Raw genomic sequence first — 13,246 nt, 5'->3', positions numbered from 1 at the left:
TATATACGTCACTATCGTCAACAGTAATAGAACAAATACGATGACGAACTAAAATAATGAACTCGCTCTCATTTAAAAAATGAGCATTGTCTTATTAAACACAAAAATTATGGAAAAGTTTGACAAGGATAACATTGACGATATAGCGCACTTAAAATCCATATTTCTTCTTTTGGAAAACAGGCACAATCTGTCAGATGAAGCTATTAAGCATCTGATGGAGACTAAAGACGAGTTGGATAAACGCAAGACTGAAAAAATAACGTTTATCGCCAAGACAAATCACCTCATCCAGCGATATCAAGACATTTTACAGACGCAGCTTTCGTTTGAAGACCGCGCTAAATTTGACGAAGAAAAAAACCAGCTTCAACGTCAATATTTTACCATTGCAGAAGAAACGCTTTCTCAACGACAGTGGACTGATATTAAAATTGCTCAAAAAATTGTCTTGCATACCAAATGTAAATTTTGCATCAACGATGATCCGAGCCAGTTTGAAATGGACGACAGCAATAAAAAATTCTGTCTCTTGTGTTCAGAACAACAAGAAATGTTACAAACAACTGTCTCATATAAAGACTACGACCGATCCAATTCGGTGAACAAGTACACTTACTCGCGCATCATTCATTTTCAAGAGTGCATAAAACAATATCAAGGCAAACAAAATTGCAAGATTCCTGAAGAAGTCTTTGAAAAATTGGAGAAAAAATTCAAGGCGCTCAACTTGCTGATTGATTCTGAAAACACCAATGTAAAATATTCTCGCATCACCAAAGAACACATTTTAATCTTTTTAAAACAACTCAACTATACTAATCAGTATGAAAACGCCAACTACATCTATTACGTGCTCGTCGGTAAACGGGACGATATAGAATATCTGGAGGAGCAGTTGATCAAAGATTTTAAGGAATTGTCTTTCTTATACGATCTGGTGTACGGAAAAGACAAGCCAAAAGAATTGAAAAGAAAAAGTTTCATGAACGTGCAGTACATTTTGTTTCAGCTGCTCCAAAATAGAAGTCACCCGTGTCGCCTGGAAGATTTTTCAGTTTTAAAAACCATCGACAAGAAACGATTTTACGACGACATTTGCTCTCATCTGTTTGAAAAACTCGGATGGAAATTCACACCCACCTTTTAATTATAAACCTTGTTTTAATTTTATGGACTATGATCAACTCTTTGGCTCAGAACACGAGGTAGAGACAGATGCAAAAAGCTTGATCGCAGAGTGCAGAAAGATTATCGAGGAAAACAAAGAAATTTCAGGTAAGTCAAAAAGCTTGATCGCAGAGTGCAGAAAGATTATCAACGAGACAAAAAAAAGGTAAGTCAACAAAACAAATAGCAATGCGACAGAATTCATGATGACAGAAAATTAAAAACACGACGCCATCTTGAATTTCCTTAAGTATAGAAAGTATCAATGTAGTATTAAGAAATGTCAATGCGCCAGAATCGATATTGTGTCTTGAAAACTGTCAATGCATATAAAAAAATGTCAATGCGCCAGAATCGATATTGTGTCTTGAAAACTGTCAATGCATATAAAAAAATGTCAATGCGCCAGAATCGATATTGTGTCTTGAAAACTGTCAATGCATATAAAAAAATGTCAATGCGCCAGAATCGGCAAGTCATAGTAGTAAGGCTTGTTGACTAATGTAATCGAGCGAAACAAGTCGGAAAGGAGGAGGGGGGGGGGTATAAACTAACGATTTCGACAAAACCGAGTTTAAAAGTCGATTTTATTATTGAAAGACATGGAATATTTGTACAAAGAATTAGGTAGATGTTTTTCAGAAAGAATTCAGAGCATATAAAGTATATAAACTTAATATAATACAATATAAACTTAATTTCAGAACAACTAGTGAGCTTGTGTAAACATCAGGATAGAAAAACTACTTAACAAAAACTGATAAATTCGCCTTTTATGTTTGTCAAATATTTTTGCCAAGATTCTTCAATATTACATAAGATTCTTGATATGAATATGGGCATTACATAAAACTGAATGCACAAGTAAATATCTCTATGCGACATGTGAGCGCGCGTGTGTTAATATATCTCCTTTCTATTGTATTTGATCAAGAATTTCGTATTTATAAGTTTTATTATAGAGATCAATTCAACTCCAATCTTTAAATAAAAATATAAATTTATAATATCGCAATAGTTGGATTCATAGGATTTTAAGAAACAGAATTGCGCTCAAAAATTTATGATGTTTTGTTAACAAAAAACTTAAAATTTACTATAAAACTTTGTGTTCAAAGAGAAACTTTAAAAATAGATTATAAGTGACGTGCGTAATTGAAGGTCTCTACTTCTTAATGGATCAAAGTTTTGTACATCACATCATTTATGTTATGTAATAGTTATGTATGTAACAAATAATGAGGATGTAAAAAACCTGTGAGAAATACAAGTTTGTAAATAAACCATACATATGTGGGTGTATATATATATATATATATATATATATATATATATATATATATATATATATATATATATATATATATATATATATGTATATGCATATGTATACATATATATACAATATATGTGTGTATATATATACATATGTATACATACACATATTGTATACATATATATATTTATATATATCCTTGTTCTATGTTTATTTACAAACTTTTATTTCTCCAAATCTAGGCTATGCAGGAAAATTTTTGTATATTTTTTATTTGTTCGGCATGTATGATGATGGTGGGTTTTTAATATTTCATGAGACGGCGTTCCGTATATGTTTTTTCCCAAATTCGTTTATCGGTCAGTTTACAAATTGTTACGTGTCGTCAATTTTAAAAATAAATAGATCAGATAAACAAACGAATACTTAGTATATAATTACTAATATATCTATTGATTTTGTTACAAAAGCATGATATAAAGTACTATTTTGACTTTGCATACCAGCGTGTTCTTTTTTTAAGCTCTTTCTTTTTTTGTTGGATTAGTGAATATGAACAGGATTACTTTCCTTAATTCCGGCCTTAGATTTCGACGGTTACTGAACACTACAACTTATCTGCCTGATGTTTCCCCTAAAGTAACGTTAAGGTTTTGTAATACTGGCACAGATAATGATATTAATGTTGAAGAAGGGTGGAATACACCTATTCCAACTGCTAAAGATTATCAAATAACAGAGGATGGGATAGTTCATGCCAGTAAAATTCCATCTATAAAAGGTTTTGATATTTTGAGAAATCCAAAGCTTAACAAGGTATACCTCAGTTTATCAAAAGTTATATAATATGATTTTATGCATATATACATACACACTTACACACATTCATATTAACTTATATACATACATAAAAGTGTAAAGTATGTATAAAACCATTGACAACAATACTATAAATATACATAAATGTGTATACAATAAAATATTGACAGCAATATTACAAATATGTATTATTCTTTTGGCTTTTTGATGATTACTAACTCATGTGTTCCTTAAGGTATCTGAAAATGTTAATCTTTGGTCTGCTTGTTTTTATATTACAAAGTTATAAAGTTAATGTTAGTTTGAACAGAAAGCTAATACACATGTGTAATTGCAACTATAACTGTTGTTCAATTAAATATAAACTATATATATTTATATATTAGAGTGGGCCTGAAAAACGAAAGTTTGAAATCTTTACTCACCCTACTAAGTAAAAGTGCATGAGATTCTTGGATCATTTTAGAAATGGCATTCAGAGGTGAAGGAGAGTATTCAATGCATATCATGCAATAAATAGTTATTATCAATACATTTAATCATAATATTTATTTTAATTAAAGTATCTGTAAAATTTAAATATACAGTCTTAATTAATTTCTTGTTAAAAAGTACTAATTTTCAATTATAGTTAAAGAAAACAAAAATTTAATTGATTATTTCCCCTATGTTTATATTTTTCTTTGTGTAGAACACCTTACTAAGTAAGTAGATTTGGAATCCTTTAAAATAGAAAATTTAAAATATCTCTACAGAGTTTTAAAAGTTTAACTAGAAATTCTTTTTACTTGTTTCTAGGCACATCAGTTTCTAGATTTTTAGGCTCAAACATTTTAATATGATTAAAATGTAAAATTTATCAAGGAGCCTATCAATACTGCTATAAAACTATCTCAATTTGCTTCCATTCATTTTCACATATTGCTATAAATCTCTTTAAAAAAATTACCTTAGTAGAACCCCTAACTCAACACTCAAAAAGATGACTGAAAGACAACCTGAGATGACAACTGAAAAGTTCCTATAGCATCCTAATATAAGTAAAACTGTTTATAAAAAGCAATATAGCCACTGGTAGTTTGTTATTTTAGAGCACAGCATTTACCATTGCTGAGAGGCAAATTCTTGGTATTCATGGATTGTTACCTCCTGCAGTTAATAGTCAAAAGTTGCAAATGGATAGAGCTATGACACAAATTAGGGCACTTCAGACTGATTTACAAAAATATATCCTTTTAACTCAGATACTGTCAAGAAATGAGAGACTGTTTTATCAGCTATTAATGGAAAATGTAGATGAATTGACACCTATTGTTTATACTCCAACAGTAGGGCAAGCTTGTCAACAATATGGCTTAATATTTCGAGATCCAAGGTGAGATCTATTTTAAATGGTTTTTTACCTTTTTAAAAAAAATTTATATATATAACTTTAAGTTTTTGTATGTTTATTTTATACAAATTATCTATTCTACATATATTTTCAATAACTTCATGCTTTCAAGCTAAATCATTATTATTGTATAAGGATACCAAGGTCAAAAAGTACCTTCATCTAAAAAGTTCTATAATGTTATTAGAAACAAATTTAATTGTTTGTCAAAAAATTCCATACAACCTAATCTAAGAAAATCCATATCACCAAATCTAAAAAAAAGCATATATGCTATATTATGCATATATATAATGCATATATATGCTATATTTTGCATATATAATGCATATATTTTATACTTTAAAAATCCATTTAACCAAATCTAACAAAATATATATATTTTTTTAGGCTTTCTTCAGTTGCTTAGTTTTTATCTCTTTTAAACATGAAGCTTATAGCAGCATTGCAAAACTTTTTTATATTTGAATTGAATCTTTAAAATGGAAGCTTTTATAAATATAAAAATCTAAAATAAAAAATTAAAGAATCTCTTTAAATCTTATTACATTTCTATATACACACCTTTTTACATCTTTTTACATAAAAAAAGTCTTCGTATTCCTTTTTTCTTTTTTCTTGTAAAACTAAAGTATTTAATTATTTTATTGTTTTATTTTCTAAAGATTTGAGTTAATCCTGTCTCATGTTTTTATCCTTAGAGGTCTGTTCATCACTATTCATGACATTGGTCACATTTATGATATTATTTCCAACTGGCCAGAAAGGAGAGTGCAGGTATCACTAGTTTTATTGTTTATAAATTATTTTACATACGTTGTTAAAAAATAAAAAAATGCTCAAAATTTAGTCACAGAGCTGTATGGTAACTATTACTATCGTGAATTTTTATGACGAAGTCTCTTTAAGTATAACTGTGATTTTCATTTACACATAAAAAGTGTCCTTTCTTTGTGATGTTTTTTTGAACTTTTGTTTAATGTGAATGCATTAATTAATAATGGATGACACCTGTCATAGTATTATTCATTTAGATAAAATTGACATTAGTTTTTGCTTTCTTGGTTACAGGCTGTGGTTATGACAGATGGAGAAAGAATTCTAGGATTGGGAGATTTAGGTTGCAATGGAATGGGAATACCTATTGGAAAACTTGCATTGTATACTGCATGTGGAGGTATTCATCCTTCTGCTTGTCTTCCAATAATGATTGATGTAGGAACTAATAATACAGTAAGTAGTGGCTATTTGGTTTTTATTTTCTTTTTTTTTTATTTGGTTATTAAATACTTTTATTAAATATTTTTTTTATTATAATATTGTATTTTTATTAGGATTTTTATAACTGAGTTTTTAAAATTGGTTTGTTAATAAATCTGTTATAGAAACTTTTGGAGGACCCGCTATATATTGGTTTGAGACAAAAAAGAGACAACTCAAAACTTTATGATCAATTAATTGATGAAATAATTCATGCTCTGCGCCAAAGGTTTGGTTTATTTTAACCTTCCTTCATTTTTTTTTAAACATAAATAGTAAGTGACCAAAATTTTAGCTGAATCCAAAGTAACAAAATTTTGGTTCAGTAAAAAACCAAAGTTTGAGTGAAACCAAAACCAGTCAAAGCTTTTAAACCTTTTTTATGAACCTTTTTATGACCATGTAGAAGATTGCTGAAACAAGATTTTTCAGCTTCGTTTTCAGCTGGAACTATACTAAACCTGATAGTTTTTATTCACAAGGTTTAAAAAGTTGTAAAACAATTTTTAAAACTCTTTGAATTTTATGCTCTTATTAGAGAAAACTTTTTAAATATGTTTTCAACATGTAGAAAAAGTTCAGAAAGCGTTAAAATTTATTTGTTAAGATTTGGACCAAATGTTTTGATTCAATATGAAGACTTTGGAAGCCACAATTCATTTCGTCTTTTGGAGCGTTACAGACATAAAATGTGCACTTTTAATGATGATATTCAAGGTATATATTGTTTTTTTTTAAATTTAGTCAATTGGTTGAAGATTCTAAAAACAGTTTCCTATTTTTTTTTTTTTTTTAATATGATAAAGTAAAAACCAGTGGGGGTAAGTTGGGCAGGGGTGATGATGTTTAGATGGTATACCATTTTTAACTATAAATTTTATATTTATCTAAATAAATGTGACTATTATTTTTAAATATGAAAAAAAAAAAAATCAAAGAAATAAATGGTATCATTTAAGAAAAAAATGATTTAACTCCAGAAACCCTATTTTTTTTTAACAAAGAAATTGAGTTGAATATATTTTTAAGCCTACAAGAATTTTTTATGTAGTTTACTATAAATTTGTGAATTTTGTGATGTGTTGAATATATGGTAAGTTTTTAGCATGAAGTTTAACATGTTTTAAAAAGCATTTTGTGTGCAAATTTTGAAAAAAGCAGTTTACAAAACCTTTTTTAGGGTTTAAGAAAGGGTTGATGTACAAAACCAGACAAAAAAACTACTTTAATCAAACATCAAGCCCAAAGGTTAAAACATAAAATGACAACAATTTTTTTTGTTTTGTCATAAGGTACAGCAGCTGTGGCTCTAGGAGGGTTGCTGGCAAGCTTAAAAGCAAGCGGCATGAAATTAACAGAGCATACCTTTCTCTTTTTTGGCGCCGGTGGTGTAAGTTAAACAACTTCTGTAATTTTAATTTTGTAGATTTTGTATTTAAAAACCCAACAAAAGAGTCTCGTGTCCATTTTTTTTTGTAAGGAAAGTAAGAAGCAACTGTTTTGTTAAAAAATTACAATTTAAACAAATATAAAATTTTATTTCATTTTGAGTTTACATAATTTACTAAAAGATGGATCCTTTTATTTTTGAAGTTAATTTTTTTTTCAGTCAAAGGTCAGATATTCATTCTAAAGTTTTTGCTAAAAGTATTTGCATTATTAAATCAATTTTTTGATCATTAGCATAGTAAAAGTTGCACACAAAAATGTTTTTTCAATCTTAATGTCTTTAAACTAAATTACTTCTTACTAATTAATGGATTTCTATGGAATTAAAAAAAAAAAAAAAAATTAGATTAAGCTTAGTTAACTATCACAACAAAAATTGCATTTAACTTGGATTTTGCATCTTTAGGAGTCAGCATCAGTTTGCAAATGGCTGCATATAGACCTTTTTTTTGTGTGTGTTTTTTTTTAATGTTTCTTACTGTACTTGAAGAAAATTCTTACAGCCATTATTAAAGCATCTTGTAAGTTCCAACAATGGCCCTTACTTGATAAGATGTAAGAGTATTCTCGCATTCATGGATTTTTTGGGCCTTATGGACTCATGTAAAAAGTTTTATAGTATTTGTGATATAATTCTTAGCAAATCATAATCTTTTTGCTGTATTTATTTATTAGGATCAGCCATCATTCACACCTTTATCTATCATACTTTTGACCTTTTATCTTTGTTACTTTGATTACTGCTTTTTAAATCAATTTCTTTGTACCTTAAGTTTCAACACTCATAAAAAACCATAACAGTGACTAAACTCATAGAAATATTTGTACTTTTTGTTTCCCCCTAAAGACATTTATGAAATAACTATCAAAAGTAGTTTAACGAGAATTTAACAGAAGTTAATCAAAACCTTTTGCATTTTCTTTTTTTATTGCATTTTTTGTTTTTTTCTAAGCATTTGCAAAAAATCATATTTACAAAAGTTGTGAATGAGAGTACTTTGAAATTTACATAAGTAGAGAAATGTTTTTTAAAAAAAATTTTGATGAATCTTTTTTTTTTGCTTTTTTTTAAACTATTCTGTCTCAAAATTGATTGTTCTATTTCACAGGCTGCTTGCGGAATAGCACATCTTCTTGTGAAGGCTTTGTTAAATGAAGGGTTAACAGAAGAAAAAGCTAAATCACATATTTGGATGTTTGACAAAGATGGATTGGTGACTAAAGTATGCATATATGAAACTTTCATGATCATGATATTCATGATCATCATAATGATGATTGTGATGGTCATAAAATTGACTTTAAAGCACCTAAAGTTGTTGTTACTTTTTTTGTTTTTACATTTCATGTTCATCCATTTTTACATTACCCCTGTTGCTTGCTTTCACCAATATTTTTTCAATTGTAGAATCGCACAGTTGGGGATTTAACTCCCGAAAGAGCATTATTTGCTCATGATGCAGAATTTTCGAACAACTTTGAGCAAGTTGTCAAAGAACTGAAACCTACTGCCATAATAGGTATGCATCTTTATTGATACTGTCTTAACATCATAAGGTTCATCTTAGAATACCATCTGTAAAGAATTAAAATTTTTTAGGTGTTGCTGGTTTTGGAAGAGCTTTTACAGAAACTATTTGTAAACAGATGGTTGCAAACTGCAACAGACCAATAATTTTTGCACTAAGCAATCCTACCACCCATGCTGAGTGCACAGCTGAGGAAGCCTTTACCTGGACAAATGTATGTTATTTTTTGCATTTTTTATACAATTTACAAGTATATGCTATTTATTTAGTTTTTTGTTATCATTAATATTTTTATTAATAGCTATTAATTTAATATTGCTTTATTATATTATTTCAAGATACTCTTTTTTTCAAACTCGTCTTTCATCAAAATTTAAATTGTATTAAATCACGCTAGTAGGTGGCATTGTTTGCTTTACTAAAAACCAATAAAAACATCTTGATACATGTGATTTCTTTACTACTTATCTGTACAATTATCTCATTAATATTGCTTTAAATCTGTAAAATTATCTCATTAATATCTCTTTAAATTTGTAAAATTATCTCTTTAATATCCCTTTAAATCTGAATTATCTCATTAACATTGCTTTAAATCTGAATTATAATATGATTTAAATTTAAAAAGAAAAATAAGTTGAACAAATTCTTTCTATATCTAGATTTAATGTGCTTCATTTTGGTGAAAACCGAACTTTAAATTACATTTCCAATCTGTAGGGTAAATGTTTATTTGCAAGTGGCAGTCCATTTGGTCCCGTAACTTTGAAAGATGGGCGAACATTTTACACTGGTCAAGGAAACAATGTATACATCTTCCCAGGTTTAGCATTAGGAGTAATCGCTACTGGATCTCGAATTATCACCGAAGAGATGTTTTTAGCTGCTGCTCAGGTTGTTTTTTATTTTCGTTTATTTAGGATTTTTTATTTTGTTCGATTTTTTAAAAAAAACCTTCAAAGTATTGTACTTTGAAGATCATATTACTTAATGACGCATCGGATTAGTTAATGTCGCATCAGATTACTTAATGACTCATCAAATTACTTAATGACGCATCAGATTGCGTCAAATAAATCACTAAAATTGTTATTTTTTATTTTTAGGCACTGTCAGAGCAGGTAACAGATCAAGATATCGCCGAAGGCCGGATGTATCCGCCTTTGAAAAAAATCAAAGAGGTGTCGTTCGAAATTGCGCTTAAAGTTGCTGATCTAGCATATAAACAAGGGGTAGCTACTATGATCCCTGAGCCACACGACAAACGAAAGTTAGTTAAATCAATTATATATAATCCTAACTATATTTCCTTTTTTCCCAAAACCTACGATTACCCGAAAGGGCACGAGGAAAGTCACTGAATATCCTTCAAACACGATTGGTTTTTTTAAAACGATGCACTTAGCCAAATACGCACAAAACTTATATTAATAATGAAATTCTGTTTTTTTTTTAAAAGTTGGCTTAATTTTATATAGTTTCACTTTAAAATTTCGTATGATTGAGGATATAATATTTGAAATTATATTTTATTTATTTTGCAATCTTCATTTTTGTTCTTTTTTTTTTTAATCAATTTTTTTGTATTTTAATTTTCTTTTTTTTTAAACTATTGAATCTCCAAAAAAAATCCTTTTATGAAATTTTGAGACTTTTTTTACGAGGGCTTTTAGTTTATTTATGAATTAAAATTATGTTGTTTCGCATCAAATTTTTGATAAGGTTCTCACCTTTTTTTTCAACCTTCCAACGTGAAAAACACCGGTGAACAGGTAAATAACATAACGTAAATTGTACTACATGCATTTGTGGCGTGGGTCGTACCTTTTTAAATTTTAGAAATGGGAAGGGGCTTAGTATTTTTTTATGTATTACCATGTAGAAAAGAACATATATTCTTTTTTTTTTTTTTTTTTTTTTTTAAATTGGGATACCTTCGTGGGTGCTGAACCTTTAACTGAAAAAAGATAAACAAAAAATGCTTGAACACGTTTTTTCATTTTTAATACTTTTCTACATCTTTAACTTCTAATTCATTAGAAGTTAAGAAAAACATCGCATGTCTTTTAAAGACATGCAATGTTTTAGGGTTATGAAGAACTTAAACTCATCTGGAAGTAGTAACGCTTATAGTTTCTAGACGTCATCTTTTATTTTTGTTTTTTTATCGCAAGAAGCTAATTAGGATAAGCCAATGCACTTAGGAGCTCAATAAACTTCGTTTTATTGCTTTTGAGATGAAATGTTTTTGTCGATACTTAGTTTCTAGCATAAAAAGCTCAAATTTTTTGCCCTTTTTTTTTAAGGAGCTTTTTTTTTTTGTTCAGTATTATTTTTTTCAATCGTGCAAATTTTTTTTTTCTTTTAAAAAACTTATTTTTTTAAAACAGAAAAATCTCTGTCGCTAGGCAAGAATGAATAAAGTAGAATAGGAAAACTTTAATGGAATCTCTAAAATAATTAAGTCCAATATCAAGACCGGCATCAAACTAAAGTATAATTTCTATTTTTTGCCCCATATCTATCGGAAAAGAACATGAAGTTCTTTGATTGAAGACAATTTTTTTGGGTAGGTCCAAAGAAATGAATTTGGCCTTTTTACTCCAATTCCTTCATGGTAGAGAAAGAAGTGTTATTGATTTTAAGATCATTGAAGTAGAAGGCACTCACAATGAGTGGGCACAAGCAGCAATCCATGATGTACAGTGGGGATGCAAAAAAAAAAAAGCCAAACTAACATTTTTTCTTGATTTTAAGTATAAAATATATAATCAAGCAAAACAAAAGAAAATTGGAGTGCTTTGCCAAATGACTTGATAAAAAGACTTGTAGATAGTATGCCTTCTAGATGCGCAGAAATCATAAGAAACAAAGGATGGCCTCTTGAAAAATACTTCACAAATCCTAATTTCTTTTTATTATATGCAATATACAATAAAATCATATGCATTTCTATCAAAATTGTCCTATATTAATTTTATCATATGAATTTAAGCCTTTTTTGTTGGGTTTTTTTTTTTCTTGAAAGATTTTTTCTTGTCCACTAGTGAAATGGTGATTTACATACCGCAGCAGCTGTGCAAATTCTCTGAACTTTATCACATTTAATTGCTAATTTTTTAAAATCTATTTTAAAGACCCTTAACTTGCTAAAAATAATAAAAATATTGTATTTTAAGCATAAAACTTCGAAATTTATTGGAACTATTATCAGGTAACCTGCACCTACAGATAAAATAATATCTTAACCTGCTCTTATAGGTGAAAAAAATCAGATATTACATTTTCTAATACTACAATTTACAAAAGATATGATAGTAAAACAGTGAAACTCACAGAAATGATGACGTTTAGATTCAATAGAAACCATACCAAACAGATTAGTTATATTTAGTTACTAAACAAGCTTTATTTACGTATAATAATAAACAATAATAGTACTCACTTGGAGATTTTATTCAAACAAAATGAGATTCTAGGTACAGCATTATTTTTCCAACTTACAAATTCTGTTCCTTCAACGCTTTGTGAATGGAGTTTAAAAACTGAATATACTTGATAAGGACCACCAAAACTGGATATACTTGATGAGTATATCCAGTTTTGGTGGATATACTCATCAAGTATATCTAGCGTTTGTTTCCAAAAAATTAATTCGTTTTCGGCCACTTGAAAAACTTTCGTTTTTTCTTATTTTTTAAAATAATAAAAACACAAAGTTCTTCTTTTTTTCCTATATATTTCGTTTTAAATTGCAGCCAGCATTCGATAATTATAATCTTTAGTTAGAAAAAGGTAGTGCAAAATGACTCTGTGGGGAAAAACGATCCCAATTATTTGAAACAAAACTAATTCTTTCATCCAGTGACATAAAATTAATTCGTTACAGCATCATTTTGTGTTTACCACTGCATCACTTAAGTTCAACGTATACAGTTTATCTAGTTATTTACATTTATGTTTACAATAAAAAGTTCAATATTTTGTTGGATTTCCTTTCTTTCTTGATCTAATGTGGTTTTTTTTTTTTTTTCGTTAACTTTATTTGGGACATCGAGGTTGTTTAAGTTGATAATTTTGTCTCGACCTTTTTGATCTAAATGATCTCGCAGGTGTTCAATCGAATTAAAAACTGGAAATCTGAGCCGAGCTTTTTAAAAACGTGCTTCAGTTAAATGTGCAATTACTGAAATTATAAGTTTATCACTGTATTATTATTACAAATTTACAGTAAATATCACAATATTATCACATTAATTTCTGAACTAAAATAAGTCTGTGTATTTGTAAAAACTTATTTTAGCACGTTTTACAATAAATTCAATTATATTGGAGTATGATGGTCAAACT

The 13,246-nt window shown here is 28.4% G+C and overlaps 1 protein-coding gene across 1 annotated transcript; it reads left to right on the top strand.

Moving 5' to 3' along the window:
• Positions 1-2,797: 2,797 nt before the first annotated feature.
• Positions 2,798-10,883, top strand: LOC145202042 (NADP-dependent malic enzyme-like). Its single transcript, XM_090082510.1, has 12 exons — positions 2,798-3,262; positions 4,357-4,640; positions 5,360-5,435; positions 5,730-5,891; positions 6,044-6,147; positions 6,526-6,635; positions 7,211-7,308; positions 8,477-8,590; positions 8,776-8,887; positions 8,968-9,110; positions 9,617-9,790; positions 10,003-10,883. Exons 1-12 carry the CDS (start codon positions 2,999-3,001, stop codon positions 10,255-10,257), a joined length of 1,896 nt encoding a protein of 631 aa, XP_089938636.1. The 5' UTR covers positions 2,798-2,998; the 3' UTR covers positions 10,258-10,883.
• The last annotated feature ends 2,363 nt before the right edge of the window (positions 10,884-13,246 follow it).

This window comes from Hydra viridissima, unplaced genomic scaffold, assembly GCF_058129835.1.
Source record: "Hydra viridissima isolate aposymbiotic clone 2 unplaced genomic scaffold, HvirCarnegie_v1 scaffold_3, whole genome shotgun sequence".
Taxonomy (NCBI): domain Eukaryota; kingdom Metazoa; phylum Cnidaria; class Hydrozoa; order Anthoathecata; family Hydridae; genus Hydra; species Hydra viridissima.
The sequence above is the reverse complement of the archived record's forward strand: the minus strand, read 5'-3'. Positions and strand labels throughout refer to the sequence as shown.